The sequence below is a fragment of the Amborella trichopoda genome, chromosome 5 (assembly GCF_054954075.1).
Source record: "Amborella trichopoda isolate Santa Cruz 75 chromosome 5, AtrichopodaSantaCruz75HAP2 v2.0, whole genome shotgun sequence".
NCBI lineage: Eukaryota > Viridiplantae > Streptophyta > Magnoliopsida > Amborellales > Amborellaceae > Amborella > Amborella trichopoda.
The window spans coordinates 16,966,964-16,992,077 of NC_142340.1; the positions used below are offsets into that span (position 1 = coordinate 16,966,964).

A 25,114-nucleotide genomic window follows, 5' to 3' on the forward strand; every position below is an offset into this window, starting at 1 on the left:
GCGGAATAGAAAGATGAACTACAACCATGTTCAAGATGCGATTCTAGAAGCAAAGAGAAAGAGGCTTCATGAGTCTCATAGAGGTTACATACAGGAGTCCTAAGAGAAAGGATTGATGGCGAAAACTTCGCCAGGATATGTAATGAGCGTGAGAGAGAATAAGTGAGAAATGTTTGAGAGAGAGATTGTATTGGGTGGATGAAAGTGAGGAAGAGACACTACAAAGCCTTCAAAGGCCAAGTGGGAGATATTGGGGTTATGTGGCCATTTAAAGGTCTTATGACAGCATGTACTAAAATTATTATAGTGGCATGATTACTCTAGTGGGAGTGCGGTTCACATTGGACTGTGAGGCAAGGCATTGCTAATACCAAGACTCACCTGAGCTTTGACTGGGTATGGCTCAATGTGATATTTAAAAACTTGTAACCCTGGGCATGGTGAGCTCAATCTGTAAGGGTTTTGATATGGGCTTATCCCTTGATGAGGTCAGAGTTGTGCCTAGGGCAGTTAACCAAGGGAACTTGATGTGATCCCTATGTGTGATGGTTGACTTGAGAGGACAGGGGCCTAAATCCTCATCATTACCATCACACGACATGTACATTAGATAGCTATCCGAGAAGCGACCCTTTTGGATAAGGGTGTGTTTTGTTTACATGTACCGAAGAGATGATTCCCTGCAACACTGGACTGTGTTGGAAGGGGTGTGCTCAGGGAGGAACCTATAATCCTTGGACTAGGATCGTATCTTTTCATTTAATTGGCTGACTTTAATGGTCGAATCATGAACCTTTGCGAAGGGTTGTAGGTCATGGGACCTATTGGGTCAATTTGAAAGGTGTAGTGAGATGCGGTATTTAAAAAGGATGGAGTCCTCAGTATATTTGTTGTAATCCTAACTCCTTGGATCCAATTCCCATAAAATCTTCATGGATATGTTTAAATATATTTTAATTATTTTTAGATAATTAAAATGAATTTTTAGACCTCTCTAGGTATTTTATTTTATTGAAAAATGACTTTAAATAAGGTAAAATCAATTTTATAGTTTTATTTTAATCAAAGAGAGAAATAAAATATTTGATGGCATTATAAAATTTATTTTAATATTTGTAAATTATATTTTATATATTGGGGCCCATTGGGATTCATTGGGCCCACCAATTAGTGGGGAGTGGGGCCCACATGGCCACCCTTAGGGTAGTGCGTCCCACCTCCTTATTATTCTCTTTCCTATTTTATGCCTTGTGTCATAAGGAATATTTTAGGAAAGAGTTGTAGAGATTTTGATTGTTTTCAGAAGGGGAAAGTTTAAGAGATTTATTAAATTGGATTTAGTATTTTCTCTATATAATATTTGATGGGAATAAAATTATGGAAACTGAGGGATAATGGTTCCACCTCATTCTTTTTAATCATGATGGTTTATCTAAGGAATGTATGGATGAGAACTCTTCACCCCACAGGTCTCCATGATCAAAGGTCAAGATTAAGGCTCATAATGATGGTGAAACCCTAACCCTAGCAACCCTACCCTTAATGATTTATAAACTAGCTATGGGGGGCACATTTTTTACCTAGGGTTAGGGTTTCACCATCATTATGAGTTTAGAAAAGAAAAGAAACCCTAAGGGGTTTAGAAAAGAAAAGAAACCCTAAGGGGTGGCACGCCCAAGCCACAAAGCCTAGTCCATAGGTACTAGCCTTATGCTTATATGTTGAGCTTTGGTCTAGTTTATCTCATGTCATGCTCTTTGCTGGTTTTACCTAGTCTCCCCAAGTTGTGAGATAAGTTCTTGAACCTAGATCTCATGCGCCATTTGTGGAGGAGATTCGTTGTGGGGTGTACGAAGTCTTCTGGGGTAACTTTAGGCAAGATATGCAGAATTGTCTTGTTTCATGTTTTCTTGATTTAAATTGCACATCTTATAATTTTCAGATTCATGTTTTGAATGTAATTTTATTTTGATGGCAAGTAAGTGAGAGCCTTTGGCACGCTTGTGTATTTATTTGGCTCATATATTGTATTAGGACACTTGTAAGTGATCCGGGTAGTAATACATAAGAAAAAAACAGAAAATTGTTAATCAGTATTGACTTGCCCGGTCACATAGTCCTTCTTTCACTATCTATGCACATAAACCAAGAACCATCCTTCTTTGGTGTTAATAAAGTAGAAACAACACCTGAGCTTATACTTTTGGAATGAACCTCTTATTCAATAATTCAGTTACATGTCTATGCAATTCGTCATGCTATTCTAGACTTATACGATAATGTGACATGTTAGGAATGGTAGCACGAGGAACCAAATCAATGCAATGCTTATATCTCTCTTGGGAGGTAAAGTGTTAAGTAATTCTTCAACGTAACGTAGATGAACTCTTCAATCAGTGATGCAACAGAAGTAGGAATAGGAAGACATGAACTATCCTTTTCTGCCAGTGCATATATAACCCTTTGCTCCCTGCTTTCCTAAAGAAACCGATTTTGTTACAAGGCAATTTTAACCACATTATTCCAAAACGAATATGTATGGCGTTTCCCATAGCAGAATGGTTGTAGTACCATGGGCTACCAATTGTATATGACATGCATCCATTGGCGACACATCACACCACTCAGACACATAGGTATTCCCAAAAAATTAACTAAACAACGAGAACTAACTGAGGTTTCATTACCTCTTTTGAACCACAAAATTTTGTATGGCTGAGGATGCTTCTGGCTCTTCAATTTGTCCATTATCTCTTGTGACACCCTATTGCTGCAACTCCTGCGGTCAATAATGATCCCTGGATTGTGTATCGTGTGCGGAAAATATTAGTGTGAAGTTATGACTCCTTTATCACATTCGAGGTTGATAATACTTGCCTAATAACACAGAATTCGCCCTTATCGGGATACAAATCAGTGGCACCACTTTCAGGTTCTTCGTCTGGCTCCTCGTCATAAACAGGCCCTGAATCAATCTCTCCTTCGTGGGTTCAGTCACACGAGCACTAATGCACCAGAATCTATCAGAACTCCAAAGTTAGGCGTGCTTAAGCAGTAGTACTAGGTTACCTTGTGTCGCACACCGGAATCAATATATCCTTTGTGGGTTCAGTCACACGACCTATTGGGAAACCTTGTGTTGCACACCTTTAATAGTTGCTTCAAAAAAAAAAAAAAAAAAAAAATAAATGTCTCCTCAAGTAATCTCCATCCCTGTCCTGTTAGTATGTGCCAGCCTGCCTTTTTGGGGCACCCAAAGGATTGATGCCAAGGGTCACCACATTTTATACACTTAGACCGTCAACAGGCTTGTTTGTAGTTAGGTATTTTCCGCTCTAGACTCATCACCTGGCCAAGAACTTGAACTAATGATATCTCTCAGAGTTTGATTTATAACATGCCTCTTTTGAACCGTAAGATGTTCCTCGACCCAAAGAACGTTTATAGAGCACCTCTTCAACTTTGTTTCGACTTTTAGGGCTAACTAATATGCTTCCTCTCTTGTGCATATCAGAGGGGACAAACTTCTACTTTAAGCATGATTTCTTCTTCTCCCTGATCTCTTTAAGCATGATTTCTTCTTCCCCCTGATCTCGACCCGCGTGCAACTGCTGCCATCAGATTAAGGCATGACCATTCAACCGAGTAGCCACATTTACTATCTTTTCTTCTAGTAATTCTTTGAGGAAAAAGACATTTACCCCTTCCTTTATAATTGTAATCCTTAATAAACCCTTGAGTCTAAGGAAAGCCCATGGCCCACCTCCAAGTTAAAAGAAAAAGATGTTTAACACTCCGGTTTTCCTTTTTCACTGTTCAAACTATAACATTTAACCTCGTTTTTTTTTTAATAACCTACTTATGAGGTTCATGAGAGAGAGAGAGAGAGAGAGAGAGAGAGAGAGAGGTTGAAAGAGAGGGAGAAAGAGGTCCAAGGGTGAGGAAGAGAAAAAGAGAGGGGAAGCTTTTTTAGGGTTTGGATAATGGGGTCACTAGAAAAAATAAAAATGATAAATATTGTAATTTGGGCAATGAAAATGATGCAAAAGGGGTTAAGCTTCCCTTTTTTTAACTTGGAGGGAGTCCATGGGCTTTACGTAGACCTAAGAGTTTATTTGAGATTATAATTATAGAGAGGGGGGTGTGTCTTTTTCCAAATTTTTTCCACTCGAAGAAGGTTTCCACACTAGTAATCAAATCTAAGAAGTAGAATACCGTTCAGAGCAGGTGTGGTGCATTTCTTGTGCCAATTCTTGAATGAAATTATTAGGTCATTGGATTCTTCTCGTGTTGGTTTGGAACCTACTCCATGCCTCGGCCTCGAGCGCTTGTAGCTGTCATCTCACAAACGTTGCAGCAGATCTTAGGGTGCTTTGGGAGACGACTTGCTCTGCTACTAGATGCAAATCCGAATACACAAAGAATTCAAAAAAAGAAAAAAAAATTCTGATAATTTGTTTGACAAAAAGAAAGGATGCTAAAAAGCTTGGCTTCAATGGCTCTGCAAATTCACTAGAATTCAAAGGAAACAATGCTTTTGTAGGAAATAATCCACTTTGAACCAAACCCTTTCTTAAGCCCTTTTTATGGACTTTATTTGGGCCTCCTAATCCTAGTTCTAATGTAATTAGAACTGCTAATTAAAATTGGACCCAAACTTCACACTCTTGACCTCCACGAAATAAATTAAGACAAACTCTTATAAATACCACAACTTTGCACAAACATAACTTTTCACTCTAATGCCCGAATAACTGTTAAGGCCATAAACTAGAAAAATTAGTATTCTTCACCCCACAAATATCATCATCCAAGCCTTATCCCAATTATTGGAGTCACCTCATAAATATGATATACTCAAATATGAGGTTGAGTTTCATCATCACTAGCAACGTGACGTCCACGTCTAACACTAGCTTCAAGTGCTCTTGAATCTGATGATGATGAAGTCATCGTCCTCCTCTACATAATAACCTTCTTCCCTTGTCTCATCTGAGTTTGCATCCTCCTCCTCCTCCACTATCATCCGCCTCTTCATTTGCACATTCTCCTTCTCCTTCCCCTTTCCCTTCTTCCTTGCCACTTCCTTCCCCTCACTCTGAGTTTGAGATCTAGTAATTCTCATGGGGCTCGATGCCATACCAGCTGCCTCTTGCACTTGGGTCATGTCAAGCTCTTTTCCTCGAATACAGGCTCATCCCAAGCATTTTGCTTGACCAACCATTCGCCTGTTGGATTTAAATCTTTCACAACTATGGGGTCTGCATTTGAAACCGCTTTAGATGATGCTCCTTCAGCTTCTAATTATACTGAATGAAAACAAGGTCATTTAGTCTCTTTTGCTCCAGTCTATTTTTCTTCTTTGTATGTACCTATTTCATAATACATCATTGCACTATTAGAAATCGTTACTTACAAAAAATATTGAGAAAGTTAGTGTAGTAGAATGATAGGAGATTTGGGTAAATGGAAAATTTACCATCTCGAATGTGTGCTGAAATTGTGCTCGCAGCCAGATGATGTAGTTGTGCCATCCTTTGCAACTTGGGGGCACTTTGTGCATGGCTGGCTCACCATGAAGCTATAATACATTAAAAATGGATAGAGTGCATATATATGAGTACATTTAGAATTTAGAAATTTTAGAGTCAAGTTAAATATGAAGTAAGAGTAATCATTGATTCATAAAGCGGTCTGCTCAGCACCTAGGCGATTGCTTAGGAAGGCTAGGGAGGGCTGTGTGCGTTGCCCAGGCTTGGGCGGACCAATTAGGCAGGTTGTCCCCGGTTTCCCGCCTAGGGACCCTACGCTGCCTAGTACACCGCCTAGGTGGGCACCCAGGGACTGTATCCTCCTAGGTGCAAAAATAACCATCGGGTGGGGTATTTTTGGTTTTTTTTGTTTGGATTATAAAAAATGTATGAAAGTGCATTTTTCTTATCAAACAAGATTATTGAACACCCGTTGCCCTTTTGAACCTAGCTTTGGTGGCCTAGACCCCACTGGGACCTAGGCACCACCTGGCATTTTTGGAACACTTTTGAGTAGGAATTTAAATGGCAAATACATTTTCAATTGACATGAATATATTTTCGTCCTTTGCCTTATTGCGATGTCCTTCCCAAGTGTCCTCGTAGAGTAATGATACAAGTCAAGTTTCATAGACACTTTGTCTTGGACGTCTAAGTCAGTGGTGAGCCTCACATTACACTTGTTAATTGCTTCCATGAAACAACCCCAGCCTCACCAAGTTAGTCCCATTTATAAACTTTCTCATCATGGCTAAAATATTGGTGTGGCTATATATAAAAACTGTTACAACTTTAGTTTTTTCTAATATCCTATGCACCACTTTCTTTTCGCAATTTTCTCAAGCATGAGATCGATACAGTGAACCATGCAAGGCGTCCAAAAAATGTGCGGCCTTGTCCTCTCCAACAATCTAGCAGCTGCTATGTTCCCCTTAGCCATATCAGTGACAACTTGCACGACATGTGCTTCCCCCACCTCCTTAATGCCCTTATCCACAACTCCAAATATGAAAGTCGCATCATGAATCTTCTCAGATGAGACAGCGGGCGTCCAAAAAATTGTTCCCATGGGATAGTTAACCAATAAATCCGTAACACTCTACGACCTCCTATCGGTCCAAGTATGTCATAACGGTCACCCCACATCTACCCCAGGCATCCTTTTGGGTCTTCAGGTACTCATTTGTTATATCCACCTCTTTTTTCAACAAAGGCTACTTGAGGTCATAAGGTGTAGGGGCCATATATCCTGGGCCAAACTGCCCCACTGTTTCCAACATAGCTTGGAAACTCCTCAAAAAGGCAGTATTTGCTTGAAAGTACCGTAGTGCCACATATTGATTAACCCTCTCCCTATCTTGCTTCTGTAAGTGATTCTTCAGGCTAGTTTGTGCCTGCTCACTTTCGCAATCCACTACCTCAGGATTGGGAAGGAAGAAGAATGTATGAAAATGTCCCTTTCTTCAAGGTTTCTTATGCCCATTGGTACTTGGTCTAGATATGGGGGCCCCTCCCTCGTCATCTTCATCTTTGTCTTCTATTACATAAATATTTGTAGAGGCCCTGATGTCTTCATATTGTTTCCTCGTCTATTCTTTCTTCTTTTGGTCTCCTTCTATAAGATCCAACATCTCTTTCCTAACATCTCCAAGGACTTGAGTACATGGCGCTACATACCCTCTATTGCCGGCCAAATGCTTCTTCAATTGATTAATGCCAACATTATACCTTTATACAAATTTTGCAAGCTACCCTATTCTTGTCATTAGGATTGGGACAATATTCATATTTCCAACCCGGATTAGCACATTTACTTGATCTCGAGGAAGACATTTTCACCAACAACCCTTGGTTAATTTTGAAAATTAGACAAAACCAACAAAGTGAAACTTGAATACATTTACCAGAAGTGGAATTTTTAGATATATGCACAAAAGCAAGATTAATTGACAACTATGTAGTCTAAATATTTAAAATTTAAAATTGATTATTTAATGAAAATTAAAAAAATGAAAATCAATTAAAAAATTACAAATAGGCAACGAAGTAGAAAGAATAAATACATTGACTGAGTTCTTGACAATCCAATGAAGAAATGAAGCTAGCATGGTCAAGGCAAAAACAGGAAAAAAATAAAATAAAATAATGTAAAAAAACTCTAAGTAAAATTTACTTATAAAAATTGCAATAATTTAAAGCATAAAATTGAAAACAAAATTACGAATCGTTAGTACGTATTCTAAGTCATGCAACAAAAAAAAAAATTAAATTGGTTTGGAAGAAATGGAATTTTCACATTAATTTGGTTCCTTGATCTACATATAATATCAAAATAAGGCCTGCTCATGCAAATATTTAATAAGACAATTAGTAAACTAACTCATGCAAAAATAATTATAGGGATAAAAGTTATGAATCTTACTAGTAAACTCATGCAAAAAAAAAGGGATTGTATACAATGAGACCATTTACCTTTGGTACAAGGAGGTCACAATTACTTATAGCCATCCGATGTGAAATTTGATAGCTTGGGTGTGTCACAAAGTTAGAGAAAATTTCTTTTGAACTTTGAGCTTAGTCAATGAAATAAATGCAGCCACCCAATTTCACATTCAATGGTCAAGATTAATGGTGACCACCTTGTACCAAAGGTAAATAGTCTCATTATGTACTTTCCAAAAAAAATTAATTTGGTTTGGGGGCAGTGGATGTTTTCCATTGAATTGCTTTCCCAAACTAAAAATCAAAATGGGAGAATAATCCACATAGTTGATAACATATCAAATACATATCATAAAATATTAAAAAGGAAAAAAACAAAAAGTAAGGAATAACATCATGATATATTTTACACAAAAAGTACATAACCCTAATTAAAAATATTGAAATATACCAACCTTCTCGAAATTAAATCAATATCAATCGGTAACTTTTGGTTCCCAAATCTCCTCTTTTGCAACTACTATAAGCCTAAAAAAGATTCAGGATGAATATCCTTTAATTTTGTGAGGATTCAAGGAGTTTGAAAAAAATTTCGTTCTCCTGAAAAATTTTCAAACCTTTTCCCCTTTTTTAAGGGGGAAATGACCAAAAACCCTCTCGGCTGAGGGCATTTTCCACCCTCGGCCAAGGGCTTTCGAGGTGCCTATCTATGGCCTACTGCCTAGGCCACGGTTGGCAGGCGGCTGGGCGGTCAAAATACAAATAAATTGTTTCTATTTATGCTGTGGCCGTTAAATTCTATTTCTGAGTTACTCTTTTTTATTTTATTTTAATTGAGAACTTGTTGAAGTTTCATTTTGTGGTTCAATCCAAGGCATTGGTTCCACTATCCAACATACAGTTAGGATAGGCATTTTTAACTATTCTTGCGATATTTATTTTTTGTGCACAACAAAGTTTATTCGAATGACTCAATTACAGATGTTTTCTTAATATACACTGGTAACAACAGGATTTCTCTGCTCTTTCATAGATGCATTAGGGATCACTATTTTGTTTATGCTATTCTCTTTACTATCCTTAAAACCCATTTGATGGCATTATGGACTCACAATGTGATGCAGTCTAGAATACTGTTCTCGAGTATCTAGATAAGAGAGTAATATTAAAGTTTACAAGAGGAACGACAAAAGGGAAAATAGTTATTGAATCATTCCTTTTATTTTATTTATTTATTTTGTGAGTAATTTTATTCACTTAAGGGCATATGTATTCTATTCACTTAAAGCCTTTTATAATGAATGGTCATGATTGGATTAGATAGATGGCTATGATTAAGTCTTTTTAGGTTTTTCTATATAAGAGATGTACTCAAGCATAATGAGTTATCTTGTTATGAACTTTATTCAAAACCTAGAGCAGCAAGTGCTCCTTTTATCTCTAGTTTTTGAAACTTTCTCTAATTTTGGATCTTCCCTATCTTCTTCTTTGCTAAACCCTAACTCCAAGCTACTAGGTCTGCTCCACAATATTACAAAATGTGATCTTCAAGTAAACACAATTTTGCTTATTACTATTCTCTGTTCTCTCTCTATTTTACTATCCTTTATGCTTTTACAATGACATGAACTAACAATATTGCAAATTATGGTCTTCAGCTGATCACAATATGGCTTTATAGTTGTGCATACTTGAGTTATAAATGTAACATGTATCATCATTTGCATCATTCAATTGCTTCATATGTTTTAATACTTTTTTATTAGTTTTTTGTGGCCTCAAATCGAGCCTAAATGTTTTGCAGGTATGCTGCAAACAAATCGATGGACAGTTGTGCATTCTGTAGTGCTGATGGTGACTTTCTGATAGTTCCTCAGAAAGGAAGTAAGTGCTTTTTCCCGTCAGTTTCAGAGTGCATTTCTTGGTTGTTTTTGGAATGTTGGAGATCATGTTGTCCAGGTCATTAAGGTGCTCTCCTAATGTGTTGTCTTTAGTTTCATAACTGTTGATTTGTTTGAAACAAAACCTTTATATGAACTTGGCTGCTCACAGTTCTTTTTCTTTGCTTTTATTTTCTTTATTACATAAGGTAGGTGACTAGAACTCAGTTATGCAAAAATTTGCAAAATTTCCAAAGGCAGAAAAAAAAAGGACTGTTCTTTAATTGTAGTTAAATGCCATTGGGGTCGTCTTCTGTACATATGATACAAGAATTTCGAGGGTGATATTACTAAAGACATCGGGGATTGCAACAAAATAATTTCTCTTCTTGAATATTCTTGTGTGGTTAGGCTTTTAGTTATTAATAATGATCCTTCTCATGCATTTAAATTTTCAAAATTATCACAATCCATGATTTCTCAAAATGGTTATCGAATTCACTTTATTTTTTTATTTCAGAAAAAAAAAGAATTTAGGAAGATGCCATATATGATGTAAGTTGGAATTGAGCTGGGGATGACTATTGTAATGCTGACCTGTAATTTATTACAGCATTATAATAGGAAGTTCTGTAAAAAATTTTAATTTACCTGTAAATTTATTCATAATTTACATGAATAGAAGTGTTAGAAGATTTGTGAATAAATTTCAAATGCACTTCTTTTCCTGTAATTTATCAGAAAAATACGTGGTATTATTCAAAATGCATATACTTCTTAGCATGGAAATACAATTGTATGACCTACAATTGATTACAAGCTGAATTTGTAGCCATTATAAGGCATTTTTGTCATAAAAACTTCATATCCAAAAGATGGAACCGGAAATTCTAGTCTCCCATGACTCAAACCAAGGACATCTGTAGCCTTAGTTTATATATTGCCCACCATTTGATGGCATTATACACTATCCGTTCAAGGTAAACTCAAATTCTGATTAGGTTTAGGATGTGTCGACCACTGTAAGTGCAAAGGCTCTTAGCAGTGTTGCATGGACTATTTAAACTGATACGTCCATATTAAAGCAAGGGTAAAATTAGAAAATCAGGGTTTATGTTGTCAGGTGCCATGTCCTTGGGTAGAAATTGATTGGCTTCTCTTAAAATGGCGAATCAGATTACGTTTAAAAATGCAGGAATTCCTAATTGGGCAGTGAACATAGTTAGTTGGAGTGAGGAAAATCCTGACAGCTACTGCTTGATGATGAGTTTGACTTGTAACAAGTAGAAAATGCCTGCTTGGTGATGTAGGCTTGGTATGATCAATGGTCCTTTTCTCTATTCTTGAGATCTTGTTGCATTCTTCTCTTAGCCCCCCCTATAAGGTAAATGAGGATATGCCATGTCCAGGGTTGTATCTTTCAAAATGTTCATTCATTGGGGTTGAAGCAATGAAGTCCCTAGTTGGAGGTTCTCAACCTTCCTCTTAACCTTTTTCACTTCCTTTTTGAACCCTGGAGACCTATGCAATCAGACAATATAAGAGTAGCTTAAAGAATAAAAGATTATTATGCTCTCTCTGTTTTCCTGTTTTTATGTTGAGATGTTGAATGACTGCAATATATACTCATTCTTTGATACTCCTCAAGCAGAGACATATGCTCAGAGGAAGAGCTTTTCATCAGAGAAACATGCCTTCTTCAGTCAGTATTTTGTGTTCACTAAAATACCTTGTTAGTCCTCAATAAATATTCTTATCTTGATCCTTCTAATGGGAGGTATTCTCTACTATTGTATCAAAATTTTGTGCCTTCATATAAAATGAAGATCTAATTACATGAAGGCTGCATGGTACTTCATGTGTCATAAAATATGTTCAAGATGGAACGGAAAAAGCCAAGGTGATGTGAAGGGAACTGCTAGGCTTCAGCTTTTGTGTGAAGGCATGGCTATCCTTTCAATAAGAGGGGAAGAAGCATGGTCATATAGATGAGGAATCTATGACACCCCTAGAGAATGGCTGCCATGGATTGACTGTTGGAGGTTTTGATGTGATGAATGATCAGGCTAGTTGAGGAGTTAGACTGCAAAGATGGTTCTGCTTAACCAACATTTCAAATATCAATTCCATGTGGGAACATATTGGTATTGGTCTGTTTACAGCAATCCAGGAAGATCTCCGGATGAAATCCTCTCTCATTGATGCTTTCAATTTAATTAATTAAAAATTTCGTAGAAAAGAGTGGGCTTCCGTCGAATTACAACATATGGGAAGATAGATATGTGGCAACAAAACTTCTCATATACTGTCAGCAGAGCCGGCTTGAAATCATATAAAAACCAAAAGAAACCACGAAAAATTGTAAGTACATAGAAAGATATTGAAAAATTAAAAGAAAAGAAAGAAAATAATTACTTATTTGTAAGATGGTCACCTCTGACTTGGCGCGCGGATTAGATTAGAAGTTGAAGTGTCATCTTTAACCCTATAGATTTACTTGAATTTGAGAAGTACCTAGGGCATGTTTTTCCTAGGGTTTTGATTTTCTTAAGGCATGTTCCTCCCAAGGCATTTTGATTTTAGCTTTGAGATTAGGGTTTAATGGTTGTTGAGAATTGAAGGTTTAATGGCCAAGTATTTCTAGGGTTTGAAAGGCCAAGGATGGGGATGACCTAGGGTTTCCTTCTCTAGCCTAAGGATTTTATGAGGTTATAGGTTGTGTGGTTATGAGTTCTTAGGTCATGCTCTAGAAGGCCTTTTATTTATTGAGAACTTCTAGGTTTGATAGGATTAGGATTCTAAGGCTTCTTGATTAGTCAAATCTGTTATTAGAAAGTCCCAGAAGGTCAAAAGAAGACCCAAATCACGTTGCCCCCATTTTCAAAAAATCAGGATTCCGGAATTGATGCTATAGTATGCATCGTTGGGCCCACTCAATTGTTTCGTTGGACTAAGCTGAGCTTTGGATGACTCCGGAGACTGTCCGTTCCAATCTGGTGGCAGTCTGATGTAATTTGGATCAGTTTTGGGCATCACAATTGGTTGTTTTCTGATGTTTCTGAGCTGTTCTTTATAGATTCATACAGATTCAAGTAAAATTTGGTAGTTTCATACTATGGTTCACTAGGCTACAGTGGTCCTTGGGGTTTATTAAACAATTTTGGGATCTTTTCTAAGATTTTACAATTTTATGAAATTAACCAATTTCGAATTGGGTGTCTACAGTTGTTCCTCTTTGGTGCACCCTATTTTTCGAGGAAAAGGTTGCCGGTAAAGAAGTAGACACTTGTAGCAACTTCGGTATTTTCCTTCCCTAATAATGAATGGTCAGAGGGCATTGGTTTTGCTAGAGCATTCCTAGGATGCCATGTCATCCTACTTAATTGTCCAGAATCTTTTTCAATGATATTTTTCGGCATGAGCATTTTTAGGATGCTTCCTTACGTTGTTTCGTCACTAAACTCTGGGTTTTTCTTAAGCATCCTCGAGATGCCACGTCAACCTACTCAGTCGTCTAAGATCTTAGATTTAAACTTTCATCAACGACATTGTTTCCTCATCTCCAAGTGCTAGAGTGCTTTTCAGCTAAATTGTCTTGGTGAACCATCCAACTCCTTCGCTTTCAAAAGTATTTTAAAGATTTTTTTGAAAATAAGGAGAAATTTATAAAATAGAGCATGGTCTCAGGTTATGCTATTAACAGAAAAAATTAAGGTTTTTGAAGCCACAAGACACGAAGTTTTGGAAGCATCAAAATTGGGATTCTCCCGAGATGGAGTTTTGAGAAAAAAATAAATAATAAGAAATAAAACTAAAAAACTTTGAAAAAGGGGGGATTTTTTGAAAAACGACGGGGAGCAATAGTTTAAGCTCTTGCCAACATTTTCTGGAAATTTTTCTCAAAAAGGGTTCTGAAAAGATTTCTTTTTTTTTTTAATTAATTTTGTTTTTTATTTTTTGATGAGATTTATGGGCTTGGCCAACCTTGGTCAGGATTTTGGAATTAGGAGCTATCAAATACTCTTTTGTATTTAAATCTTTGTACTTGTCTTGCAACCCAAAGCATACTTCTTCAAGGTCTTCGAACGAATCATGTCTTAGAAAATGCGAGAACAAGCAACACAAGGAAGGAATGAACATGATATTGGAAAAGACGTGTTTGATGCCTAGATTGCCCTGGGATAAAGGGAAAGAGATGCTTTGTTTGGGCAAGAGGAACCGGATTCTTAACAAGAACATGGGGCAATGTTGACAGTGAGGGTGGTTTGACTTGATTCCAAGGAGGTCTAGGCTGAAGTTCCATCATTTAGAATTGTCTGGTTGGAAAATTTCAAAATCAGAAGACTACATTTAGCCTCTATCTGGGAAAAATAGAAGTCAATGTGGATTTCAAGAAATCCATTGCTCATCATGTGCTAGATGTGAATAAAAGTTAATTGCAATAATGAATAGGGTATGGTTTAGCTCACTGCAAAGCTTATGGAATGGGCTGGATACTATCATATCTGTTAATTTATGACTAACTACTGCAACTGTATAGTGAAAGAGCAAGGGTTTTGAGTTACCCCAATGTGGGAGCCTATCATCATTTGATGAATTGCGGAAAATGTAAGACTCCCAAAACTCAGCCTCAACACCTGATGGGTGTCTCTATTCTAGTTTCTTTTCAGTCAATGAAGAACATTGACAGTTTCACTGTTACTTTATATCTACAATCACCGCCCAACTGAGTTATCTATTGGCATCCTATCTTGTTGGACTGAGTCTTACGGACAGAGCATCTGTTCTTGATCTTAACTTATTTGGATACGTTTGATTGAGTTTGCTAATACTATGTATATCAGTCCAGCTAAGGGTATATTTTGTCATTTTTTAAGTGATATATGCATGGCAACAAGGGAACTGTAGCCATTTATCAAAATGCGCTTAGAAGGTACTTTATCCCATTTCAACCTTATTAAGACAAGTTATTCTCTTTTCAAAACTCTTCAGTATTTGAAAGTCTATTACTCTATTTATTATTTATCTCGAGGCTTCCTAACACTTGAGAACCTGCCGCTCGTACAGAGGGTCATAAGATGCTTCTACATTACAGCTGGTAATTTTGATTGGGACAAACTGCACAATGAAATGATGGCTGGCTGTTCGCTTATTTGATTCACAACAAAAGACAACTTAAGTGCAAATAGAATTAGTGGCAATATAGAATGCTGTTGTTTCTTACTTGACTCGCAAACCCTCTTCTCTGATATAGAATAATGTCCAAGCCTGAACACAAACACTAATACTCTCCATATCTTTCTTAACCCATAAGAGTTTAGTAGACTGATAACTTTTCAAAGTGGGCCGATGATCACATGGACCTTGAGAAGGAGATGCTGATGAAACCAAGAACCGAGTACGCGTTTATGATCCTGACTTGATCCAATCTTTATGGAATATAGAGGGGTCACTATGTCATTAACAGCTTATCATGCTTAATGCCTCGCTGAATCTGTTTGACTCTGGATGTGCTTTGATTACTCATCCTTGAGTCCAAGTTTTGTTTGTGTGTAGTTTTTGGCCCTGGGATGTAATAGTATGGGTTTCTTCAATGTTTTATAGATCCTTCAATAAAGTTAAGAAACAGTATGCTATAATCTTTGTGACTATGGAGAATATAGTCATGAGGATCATCTGCATCTATAAATGGGATAGATTGGAACCTACCTGAATATGATGACTTTGTGGCGAATCCCATTCTGTCCCAGTCACCAGCCATCAATTGGAAAGTGGTGGCCATATATTTCCCGCGGATTGTATACTATGAGATCATTCATCTTTGTTATAAGGAAGTCACAATTATTTCTAGTCATGGGATGTCAAATTGGATGCCTTGCGGTGTGTCATGAACTTCGAGATTTTTGTTTTGATCTTTGAGTGTAGTCAATGACACTCTTACTACCACCCGATTTGAAATCTAACGGATAAGAATGATTGTGACCCACTTGTAGCAAGAGTAAATGGTCTCTTTCTATACTTTCCTATGTCCCATCCTCACGACTACTATGGTAACTTTCTCAACTGTTATAATGACTGATAAACCTGACTAGTAATTGGTTGTTTGGAACTCAGATTACGTCAAATATGTTTCTCTTTCTTGACATATCTCATTTTGTTAATGCCTTTTACTATGAAAGGAGATTGCGCTTGGCTACCTCAGGTATGTATAGTATAACTGTAAAGTGTTCAAGCTCGATATGTTGCTGTTAGAACCTGTGAGAAAATTGCCTAGATCCTGATATTACTATGTATTACCAAGAAGTTTAAACTTCAAACTCCATACATCTGTTGCTCTTGTAGGTAAGATGCAGTTCTGTATTTTTTTTTAATTTCTCTCAGAATATATTTCTGCTGTAAAGTACAGGGTTGTGGCTCACAACAGAGTGTGGAAGACTACAAATTTGTCCTGGTGAAATAGTTGTTCTACCACAAGGATTTCGTTTCTCGGTTGACCTTCCAGATGGCCCATCGCGTGGTTATGTAGCAGAGGTGTTTGGTACCCATTTTCAACTCCCTGAACTCGGGCCAATTGGTATTAGTTCCTAATCATCACTTAGATCACTGAAAGGGAATTTTGTGAACTTATATTCAACATATGAGGATTTTGGGTATAACTTTTATGCTTATCGCTGCTTATTTCTTTAAGTTGTTACATGCAGGGGCAAATGGTCTTGCTGCCTCAAGAGATTTTTTGGTTCCTACAGCATTCTTTGAAGAGGAACATCATCCAGGTTACACCATTGTGCAAAAGTTTGGTGGTGAACTGTTTACCGCAAAGCAAGACTTTTCTCCCTTCAATGTGGTTGCTTGGCATGGAAATTATGTGCCTTACAAGGTTAGATATTTGAAATAAATAAGTTAGAGTAACTTTAATCTCTGTTTACATTTGTAAATCGTTGGTGGATATCTTAATAATAACAACAACAATATTCTTACTATAGAATAAGCTTATTGAAATATATGAGCTCTTTGATATGGAGTATTGATTCTTTGCAATATGGAATTTCTTGCAATATGCATATAAAATTTTTGCTACAAATATGTCATCATAATCTGACTTATCCACACCTTATTGCAGTATGATCTGAGTAAGTTCTGCCCCTTCAATACTGTTTTGTTTGATCATGGTGATCCTTCAGTGAACACAGGTTTAGAGCCTCTATATCCCTATGCAATAATTCTATAATTCGTTTGACTGCAATAACAGATTGATTTTTTGTGTCAATGCCATCTCACTGTAATTTATTATTTTTGTACTTGATGGTTATGTTGCAGTACTAACGGCACCATCTGAGAAGCCTGGCGTGGCCTTAGTTGATTTTGTCATTTTCCCTCCTCGTTGGTTGGTGGCTGAGCATACCTTTCGCCCTCCTTATTATCATCGCAATTGTATGAGTGAATTTATGGGCCTAATTTATGGCGGATATGAGGTAGGTAGCCTAATCTTTGGGTTTCAGTTTCCAAACAAAATATTTGTAAATGAGATAACATTTATAGGCCTCGAGAAAAAATCTTTACCATTCGAAAGCCTCAGAATCCTGCATGTTTTAATTTAGTTATTGTCCTATTTGCAGGCAAAGAAGGACGGGTTTCTTCCTGGAGGTGCAAGCTTGCATAGTTGCATGACTCCTCATGGGCCTGATACCAAAACCTTTGAGGTGGGAAATCATTTTCCAAGATTGACAAATTGATCCTGTCCTTCCATTGTACGAGTCTACTGGTTTTTTGTACAGTTGTTTGTAGTTTGGGAGTTTCAAAATCAGGTGCATTGCTTTCTTATGTTCAGGCGACAGTGTCATGTGAAAAGAGTTCTGAGCCATTCAGAATAGCGGACACAATGGCATTCATGTTTGAATCGTGCTTGATTCCTCGCATCTGTCCTTGGGCTCTCGAGTCTCCAGACCTGGATCCTGATTACTACAAGTGTTGGGTTGGCCTTAAATCTCACTTCTTAAGGAAGGAGGTGACACAATACGTGCAAAAGATTAACCTGAGTGATGGAAGAAACGCATTCTCGAGCAACAGAGGCAACGATCATTCCTGAAAACTCTCTCTCACTCACTCACTCTCTCTTTATATATATATATATATATATAAAAAAAAAAGAGAGAGAGAGAATCCATGTGAATATTTTATTTCTATCTTCTTGTAAGAATCCAACCTGTAAATAATAGTAATACAACTTGCAAATAAAGTTTTCAGGCATCAGCAGAATCGAACTTGAAACTGAAAGAAGTTTTATTCTTCTCTTCCAATTGGTTCAAGTGACCATTTTTTTCAGAAAATATTATTAAAACAATCAGACTACATCAATGAACATCTCAAAATCAAGAGGTGGTCAAATCAACCCATTAGTAAGATAGAGGTGGTGTTATAATTTTATGAGTAATGATCCTATAGGTCCTGCTCCCACCCATGTGTGTAGGATTCCAAAGGATTACCATTAAAGTTGGCATGGATTTTTAAAAAAGTTATCACATGGGTGTGCGATTAGATTTTTTTATAGATCCGTGTCAAATCTAAAGACAATCCTTTGAGGTTTTACACACATGGGTGGAGGGTCTTATAAGATCATTTCTCTAATTTTATATCACATAGGTGGTGTACACTAGAGGAAGTTAGTGCGCCTGTACTTCTTTGGGGATATAAATGCACTTTTTATAAAAAGCTCTTATTTTGGGTATGAACCCGAAAGAAATAGGAGCATTTGCATCCTTGACTCAAGTTAGCATGAGCCAAAAACATGAAGCTACTTTACTTACAATATCCAAAACAAACATTTTTTTAAATAAAAGCTATTGTTCCAATTTGGAATTCAAAATAAGGGGATTTTTATTTATTTGAGCCATTTGTGGTGTTCGTCAAATTATTAAGATACATCTTGTTTAAGATTTCGGACCTTATACTGGGCCATTTATTGATAAATTGGTTTAACCCCCTTAGTAGATTTTGGAGATGTTTTGAGCATTTTAATGATATATGTATTTTATTTAGTTCAATGCTCTGTGGTGCATGCAATATTTTTTTTTATGTAGCCCCTCTTTTTTGAGCAGTGACTTTAGATTTGCTCAACCGTCTATGCCCTTAAACTCGATGCCACCAATATGGCCTTTCGCGAGGTGGGGACTCGATCTCATTGGGTTGATATCTCCTAAAGCAAATAATGGTCATAGATACATCATGGCGGCCACCGAATATTTTATCAAGTGGGTTGAGGCTGCGTCCACCAAAATCAAGGGGCGGCATGTGGCAAAGTTCATCAAGCAGAGTCCCCGAAACAATCCTCACTAATGGTGGGATGAACTTCGAATGAGACCATAACTCGGGTATGCAAAGAATTTGGCATAACCTAGAAGTTTTTGACTCCTTGCTATCCGCAAAGAAATGGCCGAGCCGAAGTCACCAACAAGTCCCTACTTAGGATCATTGACAAAATCATAACGAACGGGAAAGATTGGCATGAAAGGCTGCAAGAGGTTCTATGGGCTCATTGAACCAATGAAAAAATGCTTATGGGCATGACATTGTATACTGGCCTATACGCCATCGAGGTGGTAACGCTCATGGAAATCGACATATCTTCCCTTACGATGCTTGTTCACCATGCCTTTGATGACAAAGAGTTGCATGAGGCTCGCATCGCCTCCTTCACCATGCCTTTGATGACAAAGAGTTGCATGAGGCTCGTCTCGCCTCCTTCATTGCTCTTAATGAAAGGTGACTTGGGGCCTGCAACGTGATGAGAAGTTACCACAAGGGGGTCAAGCGAGCATACCTAATTGGGAAAATTTTAGGTAGGCGACCTGGTATTAAAGAAGATATTCCACTCGTCTGCCATCCCTCACTTTTTGGGAAAATTCAAACCTGATTGGAAGGGGTCATTTATCATAACCAAGACACATCCTTGAAACTCTTACAGGATGAAGGATTGAGAGGGGTTGGAGTTAAACGGGCCCATCAACATCACATGCCTTAAGAGATATTTACTGTAGGGGCACAAAAAAAAGAAGAAGAAGGAACAGAAAAAAAAAAAGAAAGAAAAGATGGACATGGTGAAAACTCGAACAAATGGCTCATGGGTAAAAATGCCTGAATAATTGGACATGGTGAAAACCTGAAAGGGTGCCATGGGTAAGAAAGGAGACGACAGACAGTGGAAATACTATGGGTAAAAAAGTCACAATAAAAATAAGGGGAATAATGAAAACCCGAAAAGGACGTTATTACCTCAGGCCTTAAATGAAAGCCCAAAAGGGCATGTGAGCCCCAGTCCGTATAAGGAAGGGACTCTATCATCCAAAGCCCATGACAAATATGAGGGACAAAATACCTCCCCAGTCCACAGAGCAGTATAAGGGAGGTCTGAAGAACTAAGGACGGGATCCTTCGGACTCTGAGACGTGAGTTGAAGAGAAACCAAAGGAGATTGGTCAGGCTTGGATTTACGTTGCTCAGGCACCCCGGAGGTGCCCGGCTTGACAACCCCCTCTCAAACAACTACGGGGCCCACATGCGTGTGTGCGCACTTGTGCGAAGTGCAGATAGGTATCAATGGTGAGAGGATTTTAAGACGGCAAGGAGGGACTTGAGTACGTACCTCACCGGTTGGGTTCGTGGGACGCATCCTGGCCTTAAGCCCTCATAGATAATTTTGAAAGTCCTCCAGCTATCCTCGTAGTACGATTTGAACCAGGCCCCCTCACTTCGTTGTACAACACTAGAATTCACGCACTAATAATGGCTCTCGTAGTTCACCTCTTGTAACCTCCTCCTATTAGGTAATTATTTGGTAAATTGGGGGGGGGGGGGGGGGGGGGGTCCTAGTCTGAAGGTTAGAGGGATTGAGAGTAGATAGAAAAGAAGAAGTAGAGGATTTTAAGACGGCAAGGAGGGACTTGAGTACGTACCTCACCGGTTGGGTTCGTGGGACGCATCCTGGCCTTAGGCCCTCATAGATAATTTTGAAAGTCCTCCAGCTATCCTCGTAGTACGATTTGAACCAGGCCCCCTCACTTCGTTGTACAACACTAGAATTCACGCACTAATAATGGCTCTCGTAGTTCACCTCTTGTAACCTCCTCCTATTAGGTAATTATTTGGTAAATTGGGGGGGGGGGGGGGGGGGGGGGGGGTCCTAGTTTGAAGGTTAGAGGGATTGAGAGTAGATAGAAAAGAAGAAGTAGAGAAAGGAGACAACTGACAGAAGAATTGGGCTGTCTTTCGGCGTACCCTCTCATAAGAGGTATTACCAGAGACGAGAAAGATACTAGGCTTACAACCCAAGTATATCGGAGGATTTAAGGTAGTGAAGTCTGTGCGTCTAGCCCACCGAGAATTCATCACCCAAAGAGCCTCCTAAAGAGACTACTAGAAAGAAGAGAGCAGAGAGAGAATGAAAACGAGATAAAATGGAAGAAGAATAGAAGAGAAATAAGAAAGAGGCGAGAGAGAAGAAAACCTCTCACAACCCAAACACTTGAAGGGGGATAAGAGGACGATCTGATAGTCAAGCTCTCTAAGAAGCACCACTCAAAGACCCTAACTAAAGTGTTTGAATCGGAGAGAAGAGAAAGAAAAACTAGATCGAGATAGGTGAAAAGAAGAGGATGAAATAAAAAGAAAAAAGAGATGAGAGAGAAGAAGGGGACCTCTCACAACTCAGACACTTGAAGGGGGGTAGGAGGATGATATGAGAGGCAAGTTCTCTAAGAAGTCTTCACTCAAAGACCCTAACCAAAGCGTCTGAATCGAAGCAGAGAGAGAGAGAGAGAAGTGAAATGAAAATTTTAAAAGTTAAAAAAGAGAAAGAGTGAGGGAGAGAGAAGTGAGAGGGGGTAAAAAAAAAAGAGAGAAATGAAAATTTTAAAAGTTAAAAAAGAGAAAGAGTGAGGGAGAGAGAAGTGAGAGGGGGTAAAAAAAAAAGAGATATAGAAGAGTGAGAGAGAGAGAGTTCACAAACTTAATATGGGTTCATGAGAGAGAAGAGTAAGAGGGAGAGGGGAAATTCACGGACCCCCACTGTGGGTCTGTGTGAGAGAGAAGAGATAGGAGAGAGAGGAGAGGTTGAGAGAGAGGGGAGGTTCACGGACCCACTGTGGGTCCGTGAGAGAGAGGAAAGGAGAAGGAGGGAAGAGATGAGGTTCATGGACCCACTGTGGGTCCGTGAGAGAGGAGAGAAGAGATGGGGAGCGAGACGGAGGAGGAAGAGAGGACAAGGGCATGAGCCCACCACGGGCCTGTGAGAGAAGGAAGAGGGGAGAGAAGTGAGAGTGAGGAGGTTCATGGACCCACTGTGGGTCCGTGAGAGAGATGGTAGGCATGGGCCTTTCGCGGGCCCATGAGAGGGAGAGAAGAGACAGAAAGGGAGAAGGAGCACATGCTTGCCATAAGCTCGTGAGAGGAAGAGAGAGAGAGAGATGAGAGAAAGGGGAAGAAAGAGAGAGAGTGAGAGCGCAGACGTGTTGTGGATCTATGAGAGAGAGAAAAGAGAGAGAAAGAGAGAGAGTGAGAAAAGAAAGAAGACATAGAAGGAGAAGAGTAAAAAGAGAGAAAGAGAGAGATGAGAGAAAGAAGAGAGAAAGAGAGAGAGAAGAGAGAGTAGACCGGGTACCTAGACTCTAGCCCATGGCTAGGTGTATCCTAAAGTCCCTTGAGTGCTCTTGAAGGTAGGTTTGAACCTTAGAATAGAGGGTTAGGGTCTAGGTTTGGGTATGAGTGAACCTAGGTGGGTTGGGATGATCAAGTGTATGGGTTTAAGGTGGTGTATGGGCAAGGCTTGGGGTAGTATGGTTTAGGGTGTATGATAGTCTAGGGAGTAAGGAGTAGGGAGGTATAGGGTGTATGGTAGTTTAGGGAGTAGGAAATAGGAAGATGTATGGTGTATGATAGTCTAAAGAGTAGACAGTAGGGAAGTGTATGGTCCAAGGGCAATTACCAAAGTTTTCTCTCTCCTCTCTCTTGAGCTTAGAAGTTAGACACAAACAAGAGCTTGAAGGGCAATAACTCAAATTTTTAATTGATCTTCCAAAACTAGGTTACAAATGACTCAATTCACTTATATAGGGCACCCATGAAATATTGGTGGAAGCCCAAAACTCACCAAAATTGCTAAAAAATAAACAATTAAATGAATTAAAATAAAATATCATTTTTGGCCAAAATGACCATTTTACCCCTTGACACTTTTTGAGATATGACACAACCATCCCTGTTAAAGGGGCCTCATGCCATTGTTATTTTTTGGGAGCTTTTTCGAACCTTTTCGTGATAATTTGGATGATCAAATATTGTAGAACTGCTGCTCGCATCATCATGAACATTTTGATGTCCATTATTTAGCTTGATTCGGAGTTTCGAAGTCAATCCCAAAATCTGACCAAGTTCATGAATTTGTAATTCGATCATCGATGTAGAACGATCTGTCTTGTCTTAACTCTTCTATTTTGTTACAAATTGATTGAGACTCGGTCATGATCATTTTGCAATAAAAATCGTTCGATTTGTTCATCATTCAAGCAATTTCCAAATTGGGGTGGTCTCTAGAAAAAGAGATTTCAACTACTGAGAAACTTGCCTTCTTTAAACTTGAAATTAAGTGTGGTTTGGTCTCCGATCATGCACAAATTCTACCTCAAAATGAAGCTCTTCGAAATACGGTCTCAATAGACCCATATTTATGACGATCCGATGTCGAGGATTCAAGATATAACCTCTTGAATAATGTGATGTTTCTCTTTTAAAAGTCTGTAATAGTTGAGTTTCAAAACTCAACTTCTTTCTAAAAATTCTCCCATCTCGGGCATCGTCACGAGGCATGCTATACATCAAAATGAGTGGCTCGACGAGCTCTTAAACGTATCCGAATTTGAGAGAAATTGGCCTTAAAATGAGAAAGTTATGGTCATCATAAGATAATCCCAAAATTGAATCACAGTTTCCATCTACACTAGAATAGTGTAAAACCCACCCATTTATGGTAAGTTAGCACATAATAGTTATGGAAGGGATAAATAAGCCGAAAATTGGCATCAAGGGGGTTTTTGGATGTTCTAGATTCAACGGAAGTGGTCCTCAGTAATAGGGTCGTAGTTATAAGGTACATTTTCTGCATGAAAGGAATTGAAATTGTGAATCGAGTTTCATCTTGATTGGCTTTAAAATTGTTGGATTGTGAAAAAACTTGACGAGTGACCTTAGGGCATGTAGAGATACCCTCCCATGCATTTTGAGGCCAATCCGACGCTTTTTTGAGTTTACTCAAAATAGGCTTATTTCTACAGTGCTCTTGTAGTCTGCAGGCGTTTTTGGTACCCGCGGGACCAGGTTGCGACTAGCTCATTCTTTATTCATACTGGGCATTAAAAATACCATATAACAACTTATCTCGTCGAATGCTACTCTTCGAGAGTAGGGAGAAGTGTAACATTCAAAATAGAACTTGCTTGAGTTCATATTTCAAATCCTTATTGAGGCACCTTTATTGTCTCTCAATATTTTTTTTCTTCTCGATCACTGGCATTAACATGACATTTGAGGAGGAGAACATGCCAAGCTTCTGCCCTGAGGGATGACCAAAGTTGATTCCAATGATGGGGGCCCTTGTTTAAGGGCTTGATAAAACCAATATTTTTAGAATCCATTTTCTGAGGGAGCATGGTGGCTAGGGGTCTTGCTTCCGGACTCATGAATGCTTCTAATTGAGCTAACTGGTGGGTGCCTTTGGGGCTTGAATCCCAACCCAGTGGCATTTTTGGTTTCAAGAACTGGGGGCTTTGTTGAAGGGCTTAGGACCCAGTCTTATAAGAATCCATATATGTTTAACAGTCGAGGACCTTGCCTGGAGACTTCTTTCTCAATTCGTCAGATTTTTCTTGAGAGGCTAGTGGCGGGGGCCTTTTGAGGGCTTTGTTCCCATTTTACACTAAGCCTTCGATCTTGTCTATTTTGTTTTAGATAGGCAATCGAGGAGAGCCCTCAATGGGGCATATGTGCTTCTTCACCAGGATTTGGACTGATGGCACAAGGGGTGTCTCTTTGGGAGCTTACACCCAATCTACACGGCTTAGTCAGGGGCATTTTAGTGGCTGTCTTGAAAGTCTAAACCTGTCGGTAACTGGGACCCTAGCAAGACGGTCTCTTTTGGGCATGAACCCCGATCATACTGGGCTTAGTCCAGGGATTTTTGGTGGCCTTCTCGAAAGTCTAAACCTATCATTAGAT

At 38.6% G+C, this 25,114-nt stretch overlaps 1 protein-coding gene across 2 annotated transcripts in view; it reads left to right on the forward strand.

Moving 5' to 3' along the window:
- HGO (homogentisate 1,2-dioxygenase) overlaps positions 1–18,150 on the forward strand; it is a 47,951-nt gene extending 29,801 nt beyond the window's left edge. For both annotated transcript variants that reach the window (XM_006858251.4, XM_088867583.1), the window contains 7 exons: positions 9,778–9,857; positions 16,260–16,427; positions 16,555–16,730; positions 16,974–17,043; positions 17,171–17,325; positions 17,470–17,553; positions 17,682–18,150. In XM_006858251.4, the coding sequence (XP_006858313.1) occupies positions 9,778–9,857; positions 16,260–16,427; positions 16,555–16,730; positions 16,974–17,043; positions 17,171–17,325; positions 17,470–17,553; positions 17,682–17,939 (991 nt within the window). In that variant the 3' untranslated portion in view covers positions 17,940–18,150. The remainder of the gene's footprint in view (positions 1–9,777; positions 9,858–16,259; positions 16,428–16,554; positions 16,731–16,973; positions 17,044–17,170; positions 17,326–17,469; positions 17,554–17,681) is intronic.
- The last annotated feature ends 6,964 nt before the right edge of the window (positions 18,151–25,114 follow it).